Source organism: Clytia hemisphaerica, unplaced genomic scaffold (assembly GCF_902728285.1).
Source record: "Clytia hemisphaerica strain Z4C2 unplaced genomic scaffold, Clytia hemisphaerica genome assembly, whole genome shotgun sequence".
Taxonomy (NCBI): Eukaryota; Metazoa; Cnidaria; class Hydrozoa; order Leptothecata; family Clytiidae; genus Clytia; species Clytia hemisphaerica.
In genome coordinates this window covers 237111-260596 of record NW_027103253.1, presented here as the reverse complement: position 1 = coordinate 260596, position 23486 = coordinate 237111, and the positions used below count along the sequence as shown (strand labels likewise).

General features: G+C 38.1%; 1 protein-coding gene across 1 annotated transcript; it reads left to right on the top strand.

Annotated features, from left to right (window-relative positions):
- Positions 1-1532: 1532 nt before the first annotated feature.
- On the top strand, positions 1533-9116 carry LOC136797776 (26S proteasome regulatory subunit 4; the record flags this gene model as incomplete). Its single annotated transcript, XM_067054366.1, is given in 12 exon segments — positions 1533-1583; positions 2574-2670; positions 2890-3014; positions 3186-3371; positions 3818-3946; positions 4226-4322; positions 6699-6787; positions 6970-7070; positions 7450-7546; positions 7736-7790; positions 7931-8085; positions 8898-9116. Coding segments are annotated over 12 exon segments (1317 nt in total), but the record flags the coding sequence as incomplete, so codon positions are not given.
- Positions 9117-23486: the final 14370 nt, after the last annotated feature.

Here is a 23486-nt window from a genome sequence, read left to right as displayed (position 1 = left end):
CCGAATGAGATTACTTTCGATTTCCCGTAGAAATTATGCGATGAACAATCCGGGGGTCAATGAATCGACAATCGAACGCAATCGAACATCAATCGAACGCAATCAAATATCAATCGAATCCGAAAATTGCGGTAATATTCGATTGAGATTCGATTGCGTTTGACAATCGAATTTCAATCGGTCGATTGCGTTCGATTTGGTTCAACTGGTTTGATCGTCAATTCCGTTCGATTGAGATCGTCTGGGCATTATCAATTACTTAGGTATTAGCTTTTCTCAAGATTGGCTCTTTCATTCTTTATGATTTTTTGCACAAAGATCTATAACTATAAACCCTGGAATGTGACGGAGCCTGATTTTCGAAAAAAAATGTTTTTGGGCAAATTTGGGCCAAAAAACGACGATATTGGATCATTGTTTTTTTCAGATTTTTTTGCATGAAAGTAGATAAAAGATGGCTCAAGCAGATTTTTTCAGCAGAATTTTTCAGCTCAAAAAACGCATCTTTATCTATAGGAATCAATATTAATAAGCATACATCAATGTTCTTAGCCAAATTACTAAAATTTTTGATGAGATAGATGTTTTTTTTGCTCACGAAGTCTTCAATATGAAAGAATATTTCAAGAGTATGAAATTTTGGTTTTTAAACGTTTTTTTATAAGAAACAAACAACTAATTTTAATAGATCGTCACTATTTGTGTTCTGAATGATTGTTTAATGGTCATGCTCACGTAGATATCAATTATATGTGTTAAGTGTATAACCAGGTAGGTCCATAAAAAGTATCACTTGTTTAAACACTTTTCAGCTTTTTAAATGAAGAGAATTTCTAAATAGGTTCATTTTATTTTGTACATTTGAAAAGTGCAGTAGCACGAAACTCTGCTTTGTTCAAATGTTTATAAAATGAGATGTGTATGAAGTGTATCTGTGTATCTGTGTATCTACTTGTTTTTAGAAACATTTTTATAGCTCTACCTAAGAAAATTATTACAACGGCATTTTATAGTTTATTGTATAGCATGTCGATTATAATCTTCTTTTGATGCTTCTCTTCAACTCCTTTTGCTTCAAATTTTCACTGTCCTTATATTCTAATAAGCAAGTTTACGTTATTTTTCTTACATAAGTAAACTTGCTATTTTTGGTGCTTGTGTTAGAAAAATAGTGTAATTTTGATACATCATTACCATTACCACTAAAATTGACTAAAATTGACCACAAACTGACTGAAAAAAAGAGTAGAAAAATTGATAAATCACATGATTTTAGTACTAGTTTCTTCATGTTGCCGTTTGTATTTTTCAAATTTCAATTAAAATTTATTGCTAATTCCTAAGCGTCAAAATAAAACCTTGTGAACTAGGTTACATGTACTTTTAGGCCTGTCTCCACTTGCCCGCACAGCGATTGCAATTTTTGACTTCAATCCTTCAATGACATCAAATTTAAAAAACAGTTGTGCTTTTTATTAAAAATTCAGACTTTTTAGGTAAAAGATAACTTTTTCATTTCTTTTTGGTATTAGGGGCAAAACCAATCAGGACCTGGTGGTGGCCGTGGCAAAAAAGATGACAAGGTAAGGATTTCTCATATTTTTCATATACTTAAGATTGCATTTTACTATATCATTTGTCTAATTACACATTATCATTTTCTCTCATTGTACAACAATCTGGTGATAAAGCTGACACCTACTTAAAAGTTATCAAACCTTCAGGTTTTAGGAGTGCTGATATTCCCTTTTGGCCTTAAACCTGCTTGAACCCTATTCATACTAGGCTTTTAGGGGCGGTTCAGAGCTAAGGGGGGGGGGAGCTTTTCCTGTACCACCCCTTAACTTTTGATCTAGTTGGTCTTTTTGGATAAAATTTGGCACACAAGATCCTTGTTACACAAGGTAACTTTTGACAAAAAATTTTTTTTGATGACATCACTCATCATACCCAAAGTGAGCAAAAACCGAAGATTTCCTTTGTTCTTATAAATAGCTAATGTATTCTAACAAAGGCTTTAGAAAAAAGTTTAAAATGCTTATTTTGTCCTAAATATTCAATAAATTACGGTTTAAACGATATATTTGACATTAACAATAAATTTGTATTGGAAAAGTGTCAATTTTTGCGACACCTTACGGTCAGAAATGTCATCATGCCCATAGTGTGAAAGTTTTTAGGTTTAAAATTTTATTTTATTTTGAAGCTAAATAAAAGTTAGAAATTTACAGAAAATTTCATGGCAAAAGCTCTATTATTTCAGGTACTATTACCAATAATTTGACCTCCAAACAGAAACAGCCCCCTCCTAGGACGAATAGGGTTAAGATTATTTGATTACTTGGGAACTATCTGTATTTAAGAATATCATGCAAACCTTAAAAGATGTTGAGTCTTAGAACGCTCTTATTTTCACTATTTTCTGAGTATTTTTTGTGTAATTTCTTAGAAATTGGGTGTTTCAAAGCCTTGAAATGTTTTTAACTTGTTCTTTAATATTTTATTTAACGTCATAGCCTTACGTACTTATATAGTTTGTTCTTATAAAAAACGTGAGTCTTTTACTTAATTAGGACAAGAAGAAGAAATATGAACCACCTATTCCAACACGTGTTGGCAAAAAAGCTAAAAAGAATCGAGGACCAGATGCTGCTAATAAATTACCTGTTGGTATGGAAAATGCTATATTAATTGCTACTTCATACTTCCAGTAATAATTGCAATTGCTCTCAAATTTTTTGCCTCAATTTCGGTTATCACTGTTAACCCATACCCATCTAATTATACAAAGTATTGGAAATGGGCATCAAGTGATTTCATGATATTAACTATGGGCTGCTTCTAATATTTACCTACTGTAGTATGATTATTTTTGTATTCTATCAATAGTCACACCACACCGAAATTGTCGTCTGAAGCTTTTAAAACTGGAACGTATCAAAGATTTCTTATTGATGGAAGAAGAATTCATTCAGAATCAAGAACGATTGAAGCCACAAGAAGAAAAACACGAAGTAATATCTTGATGAGTTGAATCTTTGTGTTTTATGACAATGTGACCTATTTCACATTTTACACACCTATCTATGAGAGATTTGAACCTCTTGCAATGCATCTTGCAATGAAGAAGCATTTTGATATAAGCATTTTGATATAAGCATAATATCTTCTTTTGTATTTAACAGGAAGAACGCAGCAAGGTAGATGATCTTCGTGGTACACCAATGTCTGTTGGTTCACTGGAAGAAATCATCGATGACAACCACGCTATCGTTTCCACATCTGTTGGCTCAGAACATTACGTCAGCATGTTATCATTCGTCGATAAAGATCTTTTAGAACCAGGCTGCTCCGTTTTACTCAATCACAAAGTACGTATCTTTGTAAAATAAAAGTAAAGTATACCAATGCAACGCTTTCACACTAATTGCGGGTCTGAACAGGTTTTAGAGTAAGTGTTCTGTTTAGAGTTTCAGTGTAATGTGTAAAAGAAAATATCCAGTAAACAAAAGCTCTAATAGGATATCGGATATACTTTTTCGCTTTGTGAAAATTACTGGGAAAGCAGAAAAAGTTCGAGAACGTTCGTGTATCCTTTATCCATACTCAATCAAGGAGCAATTTATTTCAAGTGTTTTTGGAGAATATTTTGTAAAGAGCTTGAAAAAAAGTTACAAATACCGAACTAATACTTCCTATTTGACGTATGGGTTGATCATTAATTTCAACTAATGGGCATTTTATCCATTTTTATCCCTCTTTTAACTCTTATTTGAAAAGAAGACCATCATGGAATGAATGTTTTTGTATTTTCTAGGTTCACGCGGTGATCGGGGTGCTAGGTGACGATACCGACCCCATGGTGAGCGTCATGAAACTCGACAAAGCACCACAAGAATCGTACGCAGATATCGGAGGTCTCGATAAACAGATTCAAGAAATTAAGGTTCAATAAACCACAATTTAACTATTTTGACTCCTATTCAGAATCTTAGTTTGCAGTAAGGTAAACCGCTTTTTGCCCGTCACAGAAAAGTAATTCAAAAACTAGCGAATATTTCAAGTAAATTGCCTGCTAACCTTTAATTTATTTTTGATATCATTTCAATTTCATCTCAATTTTTCAATACTTTTCTAAATTTTTAGACCTTTTTTATTGTAGATCAATATGTCAATAAATTTAATAATCAATTTACTTTTATCATTTTCTTCTTTAACATTTTAGGAATCGGTAGAATTGCCGTTAACACATCCCGAACTTTATGAAGAAATGGGGATCAAACCACCCAAAGGAGTCATTCTCTACGGACCCCCTGGAACAGGTGAAGGATTTTTTTGATTCCTTAATCAGATTGTGATTGATAAGTCTCATACTAGGTGATTCAAAAAAGACTGTGTACGTTTGTCGACCCCCTGGCGCCAAAGAAATTGTGGAACAAATTTATTTCACAGGGTAGAGTACAGTCCAAATTTGGAGGCTTAGCTTTTTGGATTTGGCTCAGTAATATTTTTGCTCTGTTTGGAAAGATCCATTGCGACAATTTTAGAACTGGGATATTATTTGCCCATTCGAAAGAAGAATTCGATTGAATCATTTTTGAAAGAGGGGTTAAGGGATTTGAAATTTATAAAAACACTTTTGCTAGATCACTGCCAGATATCGAGGGAGTGTATAGTTATTAGAATAAATAGAGAAATGAACCAAAATATGACTTAATGCTAACAATATGAATAGTGTCAGAGAGTACTCATTAATTTTCTAATCAAATTTAATTTATTTATTTTTCTAATTCTAACTGAAAGTTGCTCTTAAAAAGCTATCAATAAATTATTTCCCTGGCTGTGAGCTGTTCACGAATGTCTTTAGAAATTTTGGATAGTGTCTCTTATTCGTCTAATCACCATTTTGCACGCCCGTCTGAATTCTGGGTCATTTTTTATATAAATGGCAGGGTTGACAGCAGAGTTAGATAACGCGCAGAAAACTCCAAACGAAATGACGTAAGGCGTAGTGTCAAAACCAGGGCTGGGCCGGTTTAAAAGGAAAGCAGCGAAAGTAAGGATGTAAATCATGATACCAGGCAGTACAGCAATCAGATAAAAGAGTATCAAAGTTGTCACTTTTCTCGCCAACTTCCTTTCTCTGTTATGTGTGCGAGCTTTCTTGCGAGTCCTATCAAAGGCTGTTCTTTTATCTTCCTGACAAGTTTGAGTTCTCTTTTTTATAGATTGCCCATGCTGTTCTATGTTAGATGTCTCTCCTCTCTTGGTCTTCATATTGTCAGTCGCTCCATTCTTGATGTTTGCTTCTGTTGTTTGTTTTGTTCCTGGGAACGAGTACGATTTGACCATAACTCTAATTGGTCCACCCTCTTCATTATCGTGATTTTTGGTCAGATCTGACTTTTCTATATCTTCAGTATTCTTCTTATCTTGAAAATGGCTGAGTTTCATTTTTCTGTTTTCACTTCTTTCTTTGTGGAGCTGCGTCTTTGTTTCATTTGATGTATTTTCTAGATATTGATTTTCGTCCTTTTTCATTTGCTTAAGTGTTCTCTCCAGGCCGTATTTGGTAGATTTGATGGAATCAGATGAATTATAGGTATTATTCTGATGCCTGGTCTTGCCATCAGTATGCATGTTGATGCGTTTTCGGCTGTTCTTTACAGCTTTCATTACGTAATAATAGCTTGTGCATAAAAGTAAGGTCGGTGTCACCTGTAATAGTAGCCCATTGAGCACAAAAAGATAAATATTGATCCACAAGACAACTGCAAAGATGAAAGCCAGTACCCAGTAGGCTAGGATTATATAGAAGATCTTGCGATCAGGTAATATCTTCTTGTGCTGAGAAGGTTTGGTTATAAGAAGGAAACGGTCATACGCGATGAAGATGATGGATATGCTGGATGAACCGAATGTCCAATAGGTGAAACTTATATAAACTCTCTCGACCAAACATTGCGTTGCTAGGGGACCTGGTGATCTCGACGCATTCTGTAGTAACCAGATTGCCATAGGGAACGAGATGTAGCCCACCAAACAATCACTTAAAGCCAGTGAGATTAAAAACTTGTTGGATTTAGTTCGTTGTGATGGTTGTCTAAGCACTACCAAACAAAAGGTATTCCCAAGAGCTGCTATAAGGCATGCGCCAATGAAGAGGGGTGTTGCCAACGTTCTGAATGTTGCATGTAGGAATATGGAAGGGTTTAGACAATCCATAGTCGTCATGCAAAACTATTTTCTGTTCCGATGCAGTGTTTGTTGATGGAGAAGATGCGTCTTTCTTAAGTTCCTCTTACTCTCCAAAAACATAAATACGAGCGAATCTACAAAATAAGCCCCTGACGTGTTCTTATATACCACCCTTGAATTTCTTTTTCCCTTTTTGCATTAAGAATCATTTCTTTTGGCTTTCATTTCTTTTTCATCTCAATTTTTAGTACCTTTTAAAAAAGAATCACATTTTAATCACATGCTAAATCATATTTTTTCCTTCCTATATCGAATAGAAGATGTTGTGTTTAAAGGATCGGGAATTAAAAAAGAGTTTTGAAGTTTTTTATCAAATAGCAAATTGATTTATTTCATTACACGGTGTTGATTTCATCACGGCCTTCGCCAATATTAGAATATTTAATCCTTTTTTCTCTTAAACCGAGCAGAACGGTTTTATCTTCTTTTTCTTTTTCCAGGAAAAACGCTGCTAGCAAAAGCTGTCGCAAACCAAACATCTGCCACCTTCTTACGTGTTGTCGGCTCCGAACTTATACAAAAATATTTGGTAATACTTCCAAACCCTTTTCTCTCCTCTTTTTGTTCGACTAAAGTATTCGCCACTGTAAGTGCTTCAAATGCCATATCACTTCTTAAAATCAATTTGCTACTGGTGTAAAATTTAGTTGCAAGTCACCCAATAACTTTCTAAAAGTAACGTGATTATTGTATCATATTGGTTGTTTTTAGGGTGATGGACCGAAGTTGGTGCGTGAATTATTTCGCGTCGCTGAAGAACATTCGCCTTCAATTGTTTTCATCGATGAGATAGACGCGGTCGGCACTAAAAGGTTTGACCATTCTCGTCTGTTTTGAGTACCGTGGAATGGTTCCCATTCCCAGGGAAACGTCCCTGGCGCATTCCCGGGATCTTTCCGCTGTTTTTACGAGTATTTTTGCAGAAATGATTTCTTTGCTGCATACAAATGCGTAGACAACACATAACAGCCATGTAGACTGACCGCCCAACAAGGTAGAGCTATACTTTTGTGTATGTATTTAAAGTTTCAATAGTTTTGTCGGGAATGAGAAGTTTCTTCGATAGGCTTTAGTTTTCAAAAAACCTCAGCCACTAAGCTCTGATTGTGGAAATCAATTTTCAAAGGACAGTTTTCAGATTTGCTTTTTGACACATCTGTAAAAAAATTTTAACGTTTTTCTTTTCCCCAGATACGACTCCAATTCTGGAGGTGAACGTGAAATTCAGAGAACTATGTTGGAATTGTTGAATCAGTTGGATGGATTTGATGGTCGTGGTGATGTCAAGGTATTTGAGAAGTATTTCTCAGACCGTTAAAAAACTAAAACTGCAATTTATATCCGGTTAATGAGACAACCTCCCCCTTTATCGTGCGGAGGAAAGGAGCTGTATGATGTTTTTAAAATATTCAAAGCTGAATTTTTTAATATCCAAACTGTTACTTCCATTTCATACATGTTTTCCATGCTTTTATAGGTTATAATGGCAACCAATCGAATAGATTCATTGGACCCTGCTCTGATTCGACCAGGTAAACTTTCGTCTCTTCATTCTATTTTATTTTATTTGTCATATTTTGAAGACTGATCATGGGAAAGATCACAAATTCTTTCATTTGAACACCTACCAAAGTTTATCCAGTCCTCATCATTTCATTTCTTTGCATTGCAGGCCGTATCGACAGGAAAATTGAATTCCCTCTTCCCGATCAAAAAACTAAACGAAGAATCTTCGGTATCCACACCAATAGAATGACTTTATCCAAAGATGTCGATTTAGAAGAATATATTTTAGCCAAAGATGATTTATCCGGAGCTGATATCAAGGTGCGTCAAATTCTAACCAACAATGTCTGTAACTCTGTTTATAGGGTAGCGTACGTCCAAAATTTAGTCTCGAGATAAAAGAAGTTACTCACTGCTCACAGAGCTCACTGGATATTAGAAACGAAAGTTTTTCACCGCTTAATATAGTGATATCCCTCCCTAGCTAAGTGGGTTGGTAGGACCTTTCGAAAATTCACTAAAGGGAGGAACAATAAAGTTTGACCTATAAAGGGAGATGTAAACAACAGAGAGGGGATTGCAAAGGGATGATGGGTAGAATTTTTAACAGGGAAATATGAAACAATAATATGCCACCAAATTTCTAGTTAGGATTAGGAAATAACTTGTACTGAGGTAATAGTTTGTAAAATCAAGGACACTTGTATAGCGAAGCTGGACTCAGCGCATGAGATTTTGCTTGTAGTATGATGCTCGACATCTTGCTATACCCATTATAAGATTTGGGTAATTTGGTGAAAGTTTAGGAGAGTTTAGGCTATTTTTTACTCATTTTCTCTTCGTCATTTCAATTTAAACCTTCTAAGATTTGTTTAAAATATTTGTTACACCTTGAAATAACTTACGTCATTTACAATTTAACTTTTTCGAAGGATCCTCTTTTCAGGGTTTTCGGCCTATAAATTGACCAATAATATTCTCAACCGCTGACCAGGGTTCGCGGATTCTTGGTAAAATTACTTTTCTTTGGGGGTAGAGATTTTTTGAAAAGGGATTTTTAGTGAATAAAGGTGGAGTAGAAACTCGTCTGCACACTGCTTTGGTATTTACGATGTTATATTTTTCCTTCGCAGGCTATTTGTACGGAAGCCGGTCTTCTCGCTTTACGAGAGCGAAGAATGAAGGTTACGAATGAAGATTTCAAAAAAGCGAAGGAGAACGTCTTGTATCGAAAACAAGAGGGTACTCCAGAAGGCTTGTACCTTTAATACAATCGTCGCCCTTTTTTGATTTTATTTCTAAATTGTATTTAAATTTTAGGTTTTTTGGACCTACCTGGAGGTCCTATAAATTAACCTTTGTTCGTCCGTCCGTCTGTCCGTCCGTCCGTCTGTTACCAGCTTTTCTCGAGATTGGCTCATTAGTTTTTTCTGATTTTTGGCACAAAGATGCAAAATGGCAATGCCCAAAATGTGACGGAGCCCGATTTTCGAAAAAAAAATTTTTCCGGCCGAAAATGCCGGAAATATGCCGGAAAAACCGGTTTTTTGACATTTTCTCGAGATTTCATCATTGGTTTTTTCTGATTTTTTGCTTAAAGATGCGTATTAACAATGTCCAAAACATGACCGGGTCCGATTTTTGAGAAAAAATTTTTTCCAGCCGAAAATGCCTGAAATATGCCGGAAATCACCGTTTTTCTGAATTTTCATTAGACTTTTTCCTTATAATTGGTTGTTTTTTCACTCAAAAACATTATTATTAGCAATTTCCACCATCAAGCATATTTTAATTTCCAATAAAATTGATTTTTGAAGCCGGAACTATTAAAAAATCGCCGGAACAACCTATATTCGCCGGAAAGACAGTATTTCTTGAATTTCTCGAGCTGTGCTTTATATTTTTTTATGAAATTTTGCACACTGATGCAAAATGACAATACCTAAAATGTGACAGAGGCCGATTTTCGAAAAACATTTTTTTCTGGCTGAAAATGCCGGGAATATGCCGGAAAAACCGGTTTTTTGACATTTTCTCGAATTTTCATCCTTAGTTTTTTCTGATTTTTTGCAGAAAGATGCGTATGCGCAATACTCAAAACATGACAGAGTTCGATTTTTTGAGAAATTTTTTTTCCGGCCGAAAATGCCGGAAATCGCCGTTTTTGTTTTCTAGAAACCTTCTTTATTAAGCTGTGCGTTTTTCTGATAGTGTATTGTTTTTATAAAGAAAAGCGTTTAATAACTTTTCTACTTTTTCAATAGTTTTGATAATTTCTACCAATAGATATGCTTTCATTTTATATATTTTTGTATTTTGACCAGTAATGTCTTATGTGTTTCATTGTTTCAATGTTCATTGGTTAGTTTTGGTAACCAGGTAGGTCCATAAAAGTATCACTTGTTATGTCAGGAATTGAAAATTACCACCTTTTTCAAAATCTTTTGCATTTTAAACTTTTGAGACTTTAATATTAGATTAGCCCAATTTCATTATGTAAGCTTAGTGTCGATTGCTAATCAGATTGAATTTATAATTAGCTCCTAAAAATTTGGAAATACCTGGTGCGCCACAAAAATGTTTGTTATTTTTAATGACTAGAACAAAAATACTGATGTATCATGTAATTATGCTTCTGTTTAATTTGTGATATTTTGATTTTTAACGTTTTTGAGCACTTTCTGAAAATAACTTTTTTTATTTCATTGAGCATAACTTTTGATCTAATGAATCGAATTCAATAAATGACCCATCAAGTTTATCTTTCTTCTTTCCAATAGAATAGGAATGGTTCTTTGGAAATTTTTCAGATTTCGAGAAAACTAGTTTCAAAGAGAGAAACTTTTTTGTTGCGCACCCGGTAGTCTATTTTGATTTTTCACATTTTACGAATGTGCTTGTCTCTGTAGATGACTCTGATATTGTAATGTCAGGAGCGATTTCGTGACGTCGATTACGCAGAAAAAATCAAAAAATTGTTCGAAAATTTAAACGATACAAATTCATGTAATGCGCTTATGAACCTTATGAAGCGCAGGGAGATTGGGTTCAAGTTTACCGTACTTCAAAAAACTTTTTTTTGCTTTTCTATTGCATTTTTGAAATTACGTGAAATTTTGCGTCGATTTGAATAGAATTTGAAGGCATTTGAAGCAGACCTGAGTATACAGTAGTTTATGGCACAATTCAAAATTTCGATGAAATTGCAAGGGGTCAGATTTTCGATTTCTGAAAAGTGCTCAGCAATGAACGTGTCAACAGGGTTTTGTTTTGAAATTTCAAAAACCCCAAAAATATGTTCAAATCTTCATAAGAATTTTCATAAGGCCTTAAAAGAAGATCGCGCCGCTGAAGGGTTGATAGGGATATTAGTTATTGATCAGGAATAGATTTATTTCTCAATCGCACCTTTTGTTTTATTTCGCTTCACTTCACTTTTTAGAATCACAGCGAAGCGAAACTATGCAACTAATTTTAGTAATAAGAGGTCACTGATGGGATAAACTTTCGCAGGGATAAAATTTGCCGGTTGAGCTCATCCGCAAAATTTTAAGATTTCGCGGGAACTTAATACACTTTTCTTGAGATGCATAAACTTATTGTTGTCCTCGTTTTCAAACAGATTTCATTGCTATGAAATTATACATTTAAACCAATTTAAATTCCCAAAAGGCAAACACTGACTCTATAACAAAAGTACTTATGAAATTCAAATGTCTCATGAGGTGCAAACAACACAATTATCATTGTGAATATGTAATTTTATTATAGCAATGAAATCTGTTTGAAAACGAGGACAACAATAAATTTATGCATCTCGAGATGAAGAGTGTATTTTGCAGATGGCTGACACCAAATCTGTGAGATCCGCGAAAATTTATCCCATTAAAGTAAAGGGGGTTGGTTTAGGCAAAATTCGGTTCCGGATATTTGTGAGCCATAAATAAGGGTCCCTTTTTCACAAACATTAGTTTAATGAAATGGTCGAACGTGCGCAACGCACTGGGCTCAACTTCAGTGGCTTCAAATCATTCATAGGCCCAATTGTAGACCCCCAGATATTCACCCAATGAACAAGTGTGCCAAATTTCAACCAAATCCGATCATTTTGGAGGCCTGTAGACTGCTCCAAAGCTTTAGCCTCGTTTTGGCAAAACGCTCGTTCCCAGGCCCCAAAAATCAAAATTTTTAAAAAATGCAAAAAGCACCCCCAGATATTCACCCAAGGAACAAGTGTGCAAAATTTCAGCCAAATCGAAAAATTTTTGAAGTCTCCAGGCTGCCCCAAAGTTTTAGCCTCGTTTTGGCGAAAAACTCGTGCCCAGGCCCCAAAATTCAAAATTTTTAAAAAATGAAAAAAATACCCCCAGATATTCACCCAAGGAACAAGTGTGCAAAACTTCAGCCAAATCGAACAATTTTTGAAGTCTCCAGGCTGCCCCAAAGTTTTAGCCTCGTTTTGGCGAAAAACTCGTCCCCAGGCCCCAAAATCAAAACTTTTGAAAAATGAAAAAAATACCCCCAGATAATCACCCAATGAACAAGTGTGCCAAATTTCAGCCAAATCGAACAATTTTTAAAGTCTCCAGGCTGCCCCAAAGTTTTAGCCTCGTTTTGGCGAAAAACTCGTGCCCAGGCCCCAAAAATCAAAATTTTTAAAAAATGAAAAAAATACCCCCAGATATTCACCCAAGGAACAAGTGTGCAAAACTTCAGCCAAATCGAACAATTTTTGAAGTCTCCAGGCTGCCCCAAAGTTTTAGCCTCGTTTTGGCGAAAAACTCGTCCCCAGGCCCCAAAATCAAAACTTTTGAAAAATGAAAAAAATACCCCCAGATAATCACCCAATGAACAAGTGTGCCAAATTTCAGCCAAATCGAACAATTTTTAAAGTCTCCAGGCTGCCCCAAAGTTTTGGGACATACACACACAGACAGACACACATACAGAACACACATTCTCAGATTCTAACTAGAAAAAGTAAATTGAGTCTCTGTAACGGGGGTTTCATGGTTGGCGGAGGAACGGAATCGGCCCTTTTTTTCGGACGGAGTGGCGGAATTTGGCGAAAATTTAGACGGAATTACGGAAATTGGGTTCTCTGACGGAGACGGAAAATTAGACAATTTTAGTGCGGAAAAACGGAATTTAGCAAAAAAATTGCGGAATTTCGGAATACACCGTTTAGGAGTCTCGCTATCTTCACGGTACTCCATTGCAGAGGCCGGTAAAAATGGTAGGTAAAAATGCGCACTTTAGTACTGTGAAATGTTAGAGGAATGTAAATATTGTGAATTTTTTTTTTCTCCTTTAAAGAGAATGATTTAGACATTTGAACATGATATCAATGATAATTTTATAAATAAGTCTCTCCTGAAAATTTCACAAAAATTCATCAAGAGGAAAAGAAGTTATGATTAAAAGGAGTTCTTTACCTACCGTTTTTCTGCTATGTGTTTCCTTATGAGAACCAGATGTTTACCTACCGTTTTTTTACGGAGGAGAGTGAATTTTCCGTGGTCGCTAAAATCAAAACAATGGAAAATTGGATTGACGCGTGCGCAGTCGACACTCCTAAACGGTGTATTGGTAAAAGATATTCAAAATTTGCGGAATTTTCGACAAAAATATTGAATTTCAAAGGAATTTTCGGTGACGGAATTTTGGTTCAATTCAAGACGGTTTGACGGAAATTGGAGAAAAAATTGGCGGAATTGCGGAATCGGGTACCCCTGAACCCCCCCCCCCCATGTCGGGCCCAACTTTTACGAAACTTGAAATTTCCTTTCTCTAACTAAGGGGCGTTATTTTCCAAGATTATTTGAACAATTGAACAAAAAGCGATAGTGAAAATTTTGAGAAAAGTCAATTTTCTCTCTCAGTTTTGGGAAAAGTCTCTCTAAGGATCCCAAAAACGCCAGACTAGTAAGCGTCTGCCTTTCCTTGCACACAGGAACGGGGGGAATAGTGCTTATAAAGATAGACGATGCTATAGTAGGGGCTATAGTCCGTTATTAAAGGGATAGTTAAACGCAGGAAAAATATATATGCGCAGTAGAGTCAGGCACCTGCCTCGCAAACCTAGTCTGAATCTCGCAGAGCCTACAAAACCCCGGGTAGTATATATAAGGAGCACGAATCCGTTAGTGGATTGCCAGCAGCCTATCGCAAACCCTAGTACCTTCTCCCCTTTTTCTCTATTTCCTATCTCTTACTCTGTTTTTTCTGATCATAGCATGCAAAATCCCGCAATTCATAACATATTATTATCCCAAAACAAACGATACTTACCTGTAAGTTGAAGTTTGTTGGGAGTTTTATTAATAAATTATTCCAGATGGATGAGTATAAAGTGCCCACCACAGGATGAAACCCTCCCATTTATCCTCATCCTTCATCATGCCAGCATGATTATTTACAGCTATGAACCCTGACCAGCTTGCCGTTCTATCTCACTTTATACTCATCCATCTGGAATAATTTATTAATAAAACTCCCAACAAACTTCAACTTACAGGTAAGTATCGTTTGTTTTGGGATAATTTTATTGCATAAATTATTCCGAGATTACGAGTATAAAGCGAGATTTCACAGTATGCCAGCATGATTAGTCTCCTTAAATGTTAGAAGGGAGGCAGTGAGAGGTGTTATAATATATTTCATGTTCTTGTTTTTACAGAGTAGCCCATCTGGAGGCTTAGAATATATATATACAAACATAAGATATTTATCAATGGTAGCAGAGTGATGGCTGAGAAGAAGTTGTACAGAGAAGAAAAGTTGATGCCTCCAGTATGGGACTCTAGTCATCAAAACTACAATGACTGGAGATTTTGTGTTGAACTTTGGGATAGTGCATGTGATAGAGCAAAAATTGCAAAAGCTGACAGGAGCTATTTGTTATTTGCAAAGCTGAAAGATATTAAGAGAGATGGATTGGGTGCTAAATTGATAACTGCAGCCCAATTGGGAAATATTGATGTATTTGGAGACCAAGGAGTTAAACAGATTTTGACGGTATTAGACGAACGATTTAAAGAGGACCAATTAGCACTGAAAAAGAAAGCGTGGCATTCATTCATCAACACCAAACGAAACCAGGAAGAAGAGGTTGATACGTATATTGATAAATACGAGGAGAATGTTGCTGACTTGAGAAAACTCGGTAGAGACTTAGATGATGAGACTTTAGCACTACAACTAATGGAAAATGCTTCCCTATCTGATGAACTTAGTCAACTCGTTTTGAGTGGTATCGATGAAAAGCAAGCAAATATCTTTGATCAAGCAAAGCGATCAATGAGAAAGTATTTGGGTAGCACTAAGACCGGACTGAGTGTTAAAGGTACTTCAATAGTAAAAGAAGAAGCCTTTGATACTTCGCACGTCAATGATGAAGAAGCTATGTATATGTATAGCGGTAGTCCACGAGGACGAGGAAGAGGAGGTGGTGGTCGAGGTAGATCTTACGCGAGAGGTCGAGGAAACCATCAACGAGGTGGGAACAGCAATTTCCCTCCCCGTCAACGATCAAATGCCCAACAACGAGCTAGATTCAGTAGCAATGCGAGAGCACGAGGTGGAGTAAGGAGGAGAGAAACTAATCCACTCGATGATGACGGGTACCCAATGACATGTAACATTTGCGGCTCAATTTTCCATTTTTCAGGCCGTAACGGTACAGGTTGTCCTGAATCTTACGAAAATCAGCAGCAAGTCAACGTTGCTGGAAACGAAAACCCGGAAGTTAAAGAAGCGAACATTTGTGACATTCCGATAAAGCACGAAGAAGTATTTCATATGAGAAGCAGTGAAGAAGCACTGCTAGATAGTTGTTGTTCTGCTAATGTAATGGGAAAACAATGGAAAGACATTTTCATTGATGCTATGTCTGATGAGGACAAAAGTGAAATAAGACATTTCAAAGGTGGTACTGTCTTTCGTTTTGGCGGTGAGCCACCTGTGAGATCAACTGAGAAAATCGAATTCCCGTGCTACGTATTAGGGGAAAGATCTACTATGATTGCTGATGTTGTTGATAGAGATATCCCACTCCTTATCTCAAAACCAGAAATGAAAACTCGAGGTTTCATACTTGACTTTAACAATGAAACTTTGACCGCAAACGGTGTATGTCATGTGTTACAGACAACATCAACAGGACATTTTAAAATCCCATTATGGAAAGATGAAGAAGTGAATGTTTGTATAACTGAAATGGAGATGAACGAACAACGTAAAGTGCTGATCAAATTACATAGACAATTCCGACATAATTCTGCTAAAGCAACCGAAGATTTGTTACGAAACGCAGGTCTTTTGACCAACGATATAAGGAAAATCAACAAGGAAGTTGTTGCGGACTGTGACATTTGTAAACAATACAAGAAAACACCTGCCAGACCAGTAGTCGCATTACCAATTGCCAAGAAATTCAATGACGTAGTGGCAATGGATCTAAAGATTGTGAAGAACGGTGAACTTTATTTCATTCACTTCATTGATTTATTTACCAGGTTCTCGAAATCAGCAGTTTTGTCAAGAAAGCTTCCAAGTTCTGTCGTGAATGCTTACATTTTAACCTGGATCGAATCAGGTTTCGGAGCTTCCAACAAGGTGATTGTCGATAACGGTGGGGAATTTGACAATCCAGAATTCCTCGATGCTATGGAACAATATAATATCGAGGTTTGTGCAACAGGTGCTGAATCTCCATGGAGCAACGGAGTGTGTGAAAGAAACCACGCTGTTGTAGATTTGATGGTCGAAAAGATGATGTTGGAAGACAAGTCTCTGAGCGTTCGAGAGGCTCTGGCGCATGCAGTTAGTGCTAAGAACTCTTTGCAAAACTACAATGGTTTTGTACCTATCCAACTTGTTACCGGTGCACTTCCTAATTTGCCATCCGTTTTGGTGAATGGGTTGCCTGCACTTGAAGAAGCTGAAGGTGATCGTACAAAGACTCACCTGGAGAGAATGTATTCTGCCAGACGTGCGTTTGTCAAAGCAGAATCGTCGGAAAAGATCAAACGAGCATTGAGACATCCTGTACGTTCGTGCGAGACTATCTTTGTAAACGGTGAAAAGGTGTACTACAAGAGAGCTGCAGACAACAAATGGAGAGGACCGGCCAAAGTTATAGGTCACCTCTCTACAAAGGTATTTGTTGTACATGGTTCCAGAGTGTTACGTTGCTCTTCATCTCGAGTCATCCCTGTAAACTCGACGCACACAAAAGGAATTACGAAAGATGATATTTCATTAGAAGAGGATCAAGCAAATTCATCTGATGACGAGTTATCAATTGCTGCATTCACTCCGCTAGCTGAAAACAGTGACAATTCTGATGACGAAACACAACTGGAAAACAATTCAACCCAACGAATTGAGAATGAGCCAGAGGAATTAAGACGATCCGTACGCAACAAACGAGCTCCTGCCAGATACATCCCAGAAGAAGGAGCTTGGGAAACAGAAACGCAAGAAGCAAACGTTGTGTTCATCCCTGTCAGTCGTCACGGTGAACCAGAGGTGATTGCTGCAAAAGAAGCTGAGTTAGAGAATTGGAAAGCAACTGAAGCTGTTGATACCGTTGATGATACAGGTCAGAAACTTATCTCTACGAGATGGGTTGTAACAGAGAAAGAGTTTGCTCCAGGACAGTTTAAGCCGAAAGCAAGGTTAGTCGTCAGAGGATTTGAAGAAACCAATGAAGTTCAGGTTGACGCGCCCACAGCAAGTAAAGCAGCTTTGCGAACCGTTCTCGCGATTGCTGTAAACAAACAGTGGGGGCTAGAACACATTGATGTCAAGGCGGCTTTTCTCCAAGGACGTAAGATCGAGCGTAATGTCTACGTCAAACCTCCAGAAGAAGCAGCAACAGATGGGAAGGTGTGGAGATTGAGAAAGGCGGCGTACGGCCTAGTTGATGCAGCACGAAACTGGTATCTATCCGTTAAAGATACCCTTCTTCAGCTTGGTTGTGTTCAATCCAACTTAGACAAAGCAGTTTTTCGCTATTACGATAAAGGTGAACTGCTTGGTGCTATTGTGTTGCATGTCGACGATTTCATGTTTGCAGGTACTAAGTTATTTCATGAAAACGTCACTGAGAAAGTTATTACGAAGTTCAAAGTCGGTTTACGCAAGACCGATGTGTTCAAGTATGTTGGATTGAATATTCGTCGAGAAAGTGATGTTATCATTTTATTACAAGATGAATACGTTAAGGAGCTCCAATCGTTTGAAATTGATTCGTCCGAAGACGATAGAGAGCTTTCTTCCGATGAGATGAGATTATTACGAGAAGTCGGTGGTCAATTGTTGTGGATCAGCCGTTGTTACTAAAAGAGGTAACGAGTGGTAACGAGTGGTAACGAGTGGTAACGATGTGGTAACGAGTGGTAACGAGGTGGTAACGAGGTGGTAACGAGTGGTAACGATGTGGTAACGAGGTAACGAGTGGTAACCAGTTGAAAACGGTGGCCCTAAGTCTCCAAATTTGAATTTCTTGATTCTGGTGGTTTTGCAACAGATGCTGATGGCTCTTGAGGTTCTGCAGCAGGACCTGGCAGATCTGGTGAATGTGCAGTAGGAATTGAAGATTTAGGCGAATGTTATAGTGGAGTTGATGGATCTGGTGAATGTGATGGTAAACTTGGTTGTTTGGGTGAATGAAATGGTGGAATTGATGGTTCTGGTGAATGTGAATCAAAGATTGATGGTTCTGGAGGTTCTGCATTAGGAGTTGGCGATTCTGGGGAATGTGCATCAGGAGTTGGTGATTCTGGTGAATGTGCAGCAGGAGTTATTGGTTCTGGTGAATGCAATGGTGGAGTTGGTGGTTCTGGTGAATGCAATGGTGGAGTTGGTGGTTCTGGTGAATGTACATCAGGAGTTGGTGTTTCTGGTGAATGTAAAGCAGGAGTTGATGGTTCTGGTGAATGTACAGCAGGAGTTGGTGCTTCTGGTGAATGTACAGCAGGAGTTGATGGTTCTGGTGAATAAAATGGTGGAGTTGGTGGTTTTGGTGAATGTGCAGCAGGAGTTGGTGGTTCTGGTGAATGTGCAGCAGGAGTTGGTAGTTCTGGTGAATGCAATGGTGGAGTTGGTGGTTCTGGTGAATGTGCAGCAGGAGTTGGTGGTTCTGGTGAATGCAATGGTGGAGTTGGTGGTTCTGGTGAATGCAATGGTGGAGTTGGTGGTTCTGGTGAATGCAATGGTGGAGTTGGTGGTTCTGGTGAATGTACATCAGGAGTTGGTGGTTCTGGTGAATGTAAAGCAGGAGTTGATGGTTCTGGTGAATGTACAGCAGGAGTTGGTGCTTCTGGTGAATGTACAGCAGGAGTTGATGGTTCTGGTGAATAAAATGGTGGAGTTGGTGGTTTTGGTGAATGTGCAGCAGGAGTTGGTGGTTCTGGTGAATGTAAAGCAGGAGTTGATGGTTCTGGTGAATGTACAGCAGGAGTTGGTGCTTCTGGTGAATGTACAGCAGGAGTTGATGGTTCTGGTGAATAAAATGGTGGAGTTGGTGGTTTTGGTGAATGTGCAGCAGGAGTTGGTGGTTCTGGTGAATGTGCAGCAGGAGTTGGTGGTTCTGGTGAATGCAATGGTGGAGTTGGTGGTTCTGGTGAATGCGCAGCAGGAGTTGGTGGTTCTGGTGAATGCAATGGTGGAGTTGGTGGTTTTGGTGAATGTGCAGCAGGAGTTGGTGGTTTTGGTGAATGTGCAGCAGGAGTTGGTGGTTCTGGTGAATGTGCAGCAGGAGTTGGTGGTTCTGGTAAATGTGATAGCGGAGTTAATCGTTTAGGCGAATACAATGACGGTGTTGATGGATCTGGTGAATGCAATGGTCGAGTTGGTGGTTCTGATGAATGTGATATTTGAGTTGATGGTTCTGGTGAATGGGATGGTGGAATTGATGGTTCTGGTGAATGCAATGGTGGAGTTGATGGTTGTGGTGAATTCGCAGCAGGAGTTCATATTCTGATAAATTGTTATTGAGATGTTATTCATTAAATGAAAATACATTTATGGTGAATCTGATATTTTTTGCTAGTTAATGATCGCTCAATGTGAAACTATCTAGATTAAATGAGCTCTAATGGCGATTACATAACGATTATAAGTACTGTTAAATGCTTTGCGTGAAGTTGCGTTTTTTAACATCAATTCAACAACATTCTTTAAACCAACTACAGCGTTTTGATTAGATGTTTGAATACAATGACAAAAAATTTTAACACAAGTAAAATATCTTTCAGGTTTCTTTTTAAACAAAGTATTCTTCATCGTTTGGAATAAAATATAAAAATATAAGCATATCTTTGAGAGAATTACCGCAATATTCAATTTTGAAATGAAAATTTCTATCAATAAAAATCGAAATTTGCAAAGCTAGAATTCGAGGAAACTTTCTCTCCCTAAAAATAACGTAGTTAAGAAAACTTCAGAAAATAAACCATATGTTATCGTATAAAATACCTAAGAAAATAAATATGTATAAAAAAAGGCCATAGCCTCGTGAACATTTTTTGTAGGGAAGCAACAACAATGACTTAACCATATCATATCGTACTTGAATTCCGGAGAATTTCATATTATCAGTTAATCATATTTTTCATGTTTTCATGTAAACTAAACATAAAATTTTATTCAAAAGCCATTTTTCAGTAACTAGGAAAAGGGAATATGAAGGGTACGGTAGAGATGAAATAATTATTTCAAATAAACTGAATAAAAAGTTTATCCAAAAGATTATTGGGTCACTGCGATTTGAAATTCTCATATCCTCTAAAAGAACTCTTAATGAACACACCTAATGACTCAGAAGGAAAATGTTGAAACAAGAAGAAACATCAAAGTAAAAACAATACCAAGGAAAGCTTTAAAAAAATCTAAAAAGGTTTAATGTTTCAAATGGGATTGGGATTGAAAGAGCATCCAATTTTTCAATGGTTTGACCATTTTGTCAAATGACGTCAATCAAATGGGACTTTGTTTTAGGAATATTTCCACTAGAGTGAGGGATGGGAAAGATTCTCGGTCAAATGGACAAAAGTGTATAAAATAACAAAGAGGTCATGCAGTGTCAGACAATTTTCGGAAAATTAATAAGGGGGCGTTTATTTGGAACCTAAGAGTAAGCTCAAGGTCATCAATTAACAATGTACATTTACCAGAACCATTAAATTCAACATCACATTCTCCAGAACCATTAACTCCACCATTGCATTCACCAGATCCATCAACTCCTAATGCACATTCACCAGAATCATCAACTCCATCACATTCACTGTCCCCACCCTCCCCACCATTGCATTCACGAGAATGACCATCCCCATCATTGCATTCACCAGATCCATCAACATCAGCATTATATTCACCAGAATCATCAACTCCACTATCCCATTCACCAGAACCACAAACTCCTGCTCTACATTCACCAGAACAATCGACTCCTGATGCATATTCACCAAAATCAACAACTCCACCATTGGATTCAACAGAACCACCAACTCCTGCTGCACATTCACCAGAACCACCAACTCCTGGTGTACATTCACCAGAACCACCAACTCCTGGTGTACATTCACCAGAACCACCAACTCCACCATTGCATTCACCAGAACCACCAACTCCTGCTGCACATTCACCAGAACCACCAACTCCTGCTGCACATTCAACAGAATCACCAACTCCTGATGCACATTCACCAGAACCACCAACTCCACCATTGCATTCACCAGATCCATCAACACCGGCATTGTATTCGCCTAAACGATTAACACCACTATCACATTCACCAGAACCACCAATTCCACCATTGCCTTCACCAGAACCACCAACTCCTGCTGCACATTCACCAGAATCACCAACTCCTGCTGTACATTCACCAGAACCACCAACTCCTGCTGTACATTCACCAGAAGCATCGACTCCTGATGCACATTCACCAAAATCACCAACTCCACCATTGCATTCACCAGAACCACCAACTCCTGCTGTACATTCACCAGAAGCACCAACTCCTGCTGCACATTCACCAGAACATCCAACTCCTGCTGTACATTCACCAGAACCACCAACTCCTGGTGTACATTCACCAGAACCACCAACTCCACCATTGCATTCACCAGAACCACCAACTCCTGCTGCACATTCACCAGAACCACCAACTCCACCATTGCATTCACCAGAACCACCAACTCCTGCTGCACATTCACCAGAACCACCAACTCCTGCTGCACATTCACCAAAACCACCAACTCCACCATTTTATTCACCAGAACCATCAACTCCTGCTGTACATTCACCAGAAGCACCAACTCCTGCTGTACATTCACCAGAACCACCAACTCCTGGTGTACATTCACCAGAACCACCAACTCCACCATCGCATTCACCAGAACCACCAACTCCACCATTGCATTCACCAGAAGCACCAACTCCTGCTGCACATTCACCAGAACATCCAACTCCTGCTGTACATTCACCAGAACCACCAACTCCTGGTGTACATTCACCAGAACCACCAACTCCACCATTGCATTCACCAGAACCACCAACTCCTGCTGCACATTCACCAGAACCACCAACTCCACCATTGCATTCACCAGAACCACCAACTCCTGCTGCACATTCACCAGAACCACCAACTCCTGCTGCACATTCACCAAAACCACCAACTCCACCATTTTATTCACCAGAGCCATCAACTCCTGCTGTACATTCACCAGAAGCACCAACTCCTGCTGTACATTCACCAGAACCACCAACTCCTGGTGTACATTCACCAGAACCACCAACTCCATCATCGCATTCACCAGAACCACCAACTCCACCATTGCATTCACCAGAACCAATAACTCCTGCTGCACATTCCCCAGAATCACCAACTCCTGGTGCACATTCCCCAGAATCGCCAACTCCTAATGCAGAACCTCCAGAACCATCAATCTTTGATTCACATTCACCAGAACCATCAATTCCACCATTTGATTCACCCAAACAACCAAGTTTACCATCACATTCACCAGATCCATCAACTCCATTATAACATTCGCCTAAATCTCCAATTCCTACTGCACATTCACCAGATCTGCCAGGTCCTGCTGCAGAACCTCAAGAGCCATCAGCATCTGTTGCAAAACCACCAGAATCGAGGGCCACCGTTTTCAACTGGTTACCACTCGTTACCTCGTTACCACATCGTTACCACTCGTTACCACCTCGTTACCACCTCGTTACCACTCGTTACCACATCGTTACCACTCGTTACCACTCGTTACCACTCGTTACCTCTTTTAGTAACAACGTGGATCAGCTCGCAAACGCGTCCCGATCTGAGTTTTGATACACTTGAGATGAGTGTGTCTAAAAACCAGGCATCAATTAAAACCTTGAAACGATGTTTAAAAGTTATCAAGAAAGCAAAAGAGAAATCGTCACGTATAATGTTCAGACCCATTGGTGAAGACATGAAGTTATTTGTCTTTGCTGATGCTGGTTTTTGCAACCTGCCAGACAAGATGTCTAGCACAGCAGGTTTTGTGATTTTATTGATCGGTGAGAAGGGAAGTTGTATTCTCGATTGGGGATCATCAAAGATCAAACGTAAAGTTTCAAGTACGCTTGAGGCTGAAGTTCTTGCTTTGAAAGAAGCATTGAATAATTCGATTTATCTTGGTTCATTGTTAACTGAATTTGTACACAATGATTTC